This window comes from Haliaeetus leucocephalus, unplaced genomic scaffold, assembly GCF_000737465.1.
Source record: "Haliaeetus leucocephalus isolate CR32 unplaced genomic scaffold, Haliaeetus_leucocephalus-4.0 Scaffold219, whole genome shotgun sequence".
In the NCBI taxonomy this organism is placed as follows: domain Eukaryota; kingdom Metazoa; phylum Chordata; class Aves; order Accipitriformes; family Accipitridae; genus Haliaeetus; species Haliaeetus leucocephalus.
Window position 1 is genome coordinate 161,501 of NW_010972655.1, and position 2,364 is coordinate 163,864.

Sequence of the window (2,364 nt, forward strand, 5' to 3'; positions counted from 1 at the left end):
GCCCAGCTGGGAAGGGGATGGAGAGGTGGGTACTGAAGGGCTGCTCGCTCACCGTCACGTCGCACCAGTACTCGCCCCACCTGGTGATGGGCTCCTCTGGCAGCTTCAGCGCATGGGGAGGCACAAAAACCCGCAGCTGAGAAATAAAATGAGGCCCCAGGAGTGAAGGCTGGGGAGCAGGGGCAGCCTGCGGTGAGGCCCCCCCCACCCCCAAGCTCCCCAGCCCCTTAACAGGAGCCCCAGCATGGCGACGGCAGAGCCACCAGGCCCCCGGGGGCTCCTGCCGGCATTGGCCTGGCGTGTGCCATGGGAAGGACCGCAGCCTCATCCCCCGATTTATCATCTTCCCTTCTTAATCCCTTCGAGGTCTTAAACCCTCTGCTGAGCTGCTCTCAGCACGTGCCCTGGCTGAGCCCCAGACCAGCCACGGACGCACTACTGGCTCCTCAAACCCTTTGGTGACATCCCTCCCACCGGGATCTGGGCCCCCATGACTGACTCCCGTGGCTCCGTTCACACATGGGAGCTCCCAGCACCAGCAAAGAGCTCCCAGCCGGTGCAGCGCCGGCTCTGGGCAACCGCTCACGTTTTTGAAGAAGTGGCGAGCCACGATTTCGTTGTTCAGCTCCCACTTGACATTGTTTTTCATGCCCACCTCAAGGCGGCAGCTCTTGAGGAACTTGATGGTCTGTAAAGACGGGGAGAAAGGTGTTGGGGAGTGCGGTGCTCCCGGCACTCCAGGTGGGAAGCCAGCAAGGTCCTGAGGGGCTCAGGCAGGCGAGCAGGGGATGCCGGCGGTATGGGGCTGCCCCGGCCCTCAACCCAGAAGCTCACGCACACATCGGCAGCCGTGCAGACATGCGTGCAGGCAGCTGCCTTCCTGAGCCGCAGCTGGAGGGAAGAGGGTTCCCAGCACCCGGCCAAGAGGCTCCGGCAAAGGCTTGGCGCTTTCAAGGACTCAGGGATTTCTCCAGAATAATGGCAGAGTCGCTGGTGCCCCTCTGCTCACCTTCTCCCCACTCTGGGTTTGGAGTACCTCCAGCTTCCCTTCTTGGCGCAACTGTGAGGAAAAGAGGATTGAGGAGAATAAATGAAAGAAAGGTTCGGCAATGCCGCACACCAGGCAGCCTGCCTGCATGCTGCTGGGGGAAAGGCAGCTTGGTAGAGGCCCGGAGAGCTCTCCTGTCATTGCAAACTCTGCAAAGGAATTTATTAACAAGCGGGGCTCATCGCGGGACCATATTTCTAAGGCGATCAGCAGATCTCACCCCACAAAACCACAAACACGTGGGTGGAGGGAGACAGGAACAGTCCCAAAGAACAACCGACCCTTTTAAACCGAAATCTCTGCTCCCTTTTTTGAAATCTCCTGATTTCAAAGCAGGGACAGGACAAAAACCACCCCAGCCGGGCTAGGAGCAGCCCCTGTGTGCCGACTCACCTTCTTCTCCTCCTCAAACATCTTCCTGTTCTCCGGCGAGGCGTAGACAGCCAGCCCCTGGGGCAGGAGCTTATTACGACCCACCGATTTCTTCACACTGACCACGTCTCCCCGGTTCCCCAAATCTGCAAGGAGAGGAGCAAGAGGTGATGTTAGTGAGGTGTGCACTGGCGATGTGCCAGCCCTGCAGCCCCCACTGCAGCTTTGAGGTTCCATCTGAAGGAAGTTTTAAGAAAAAAAAAAAAAAGGCCCAAAATACCACAAAATTATCGTTCAGGGTTCTGCAACCCTCAATCATCCCACAGCCCAAGGGATGAAATCCTGCTGCCACCGGATCATCGGAAACAGGACCTAACGGGGGGAATCCTCCCCCTTCCCTATGTGGACCAGGGCAAAACAGGACAGAAACCAAATTAACTCTTGCGACCAGTGCCCAGCTCTGCCACAGGAAGGCAAACACCCACGAAAAGCAACATACTCTCCACCGACTGGGTGAGGATCAGCTCCAAATTCGTCTTGGGCAGGTGCTTGGTGTCCTCCACCAGCCTGTAGATGCGGTGCCTGCGGGGGTGCAGGCGGGGCTGCCGCCCCTCTTTGCTGAGCGGGACCTGCCACCATCGCTCCACCACCACCGTCCCCTGGCCGGGAAGGGGGGGGTCAGCCCGGGGCGGGGGGGGGTCAGCCGCGCACCGAGCAACGCGGGAGCTCCCCAGCTGCGAATCCCGCTTCGTCCCAGGGAGTGGCGACAACAACCCCCCCTCCCGGCTCCTGCAGAGCCGCCGGTCACCCCCAGCTCTCCCCATCCGACATGACAGCCGCCTCTCCCATGGGGACAAGGCGGCTGCACCCTCAGGTAACCCCCAACACCTCCCCTCAACCCCCCCGTCCTTTATTAATTGCTCCCTAGATCCATATACCCCATA

At 59.9% G+C, this 2,364-nt stretch overlaps 1 protein-coding gene across 1 annotated transcript in view; it reads right to left on the bottom strand.

The window, feature by feature from the left end:
- Positions 1-2,244, bottom strand: part of MRPL9 (mitochondrial ribosomal protein L9) — a 3,493-nt gene extending 1,249 nt beyond the window's left edge. Inside the window, exons 1-5 of the mRNA XM_010566917.1 lie at positions 1,920-2,244; positions 1,442-1,566; positions 1,010-1,060; positions 587-688; positions 53-136 (exon numbers count right to left, since the gene is read on the bottom strand). Of these exons, the coding sequence (XP_010565219.1) occupies positions 53-136; positions 587-688; positions 1,010-1,060; positions 1,442-1,566; positions 1,920-2,244 (687 nt within the window). The remainder of the gene's footprint in view (positions 1-52; positions 137-586; positions 689-1,009; positions 1,061-1,441; positions 1,567-1,919) is intronic.
- Positions 2,245-2,364: the final 120 nt, after the last annotated feature.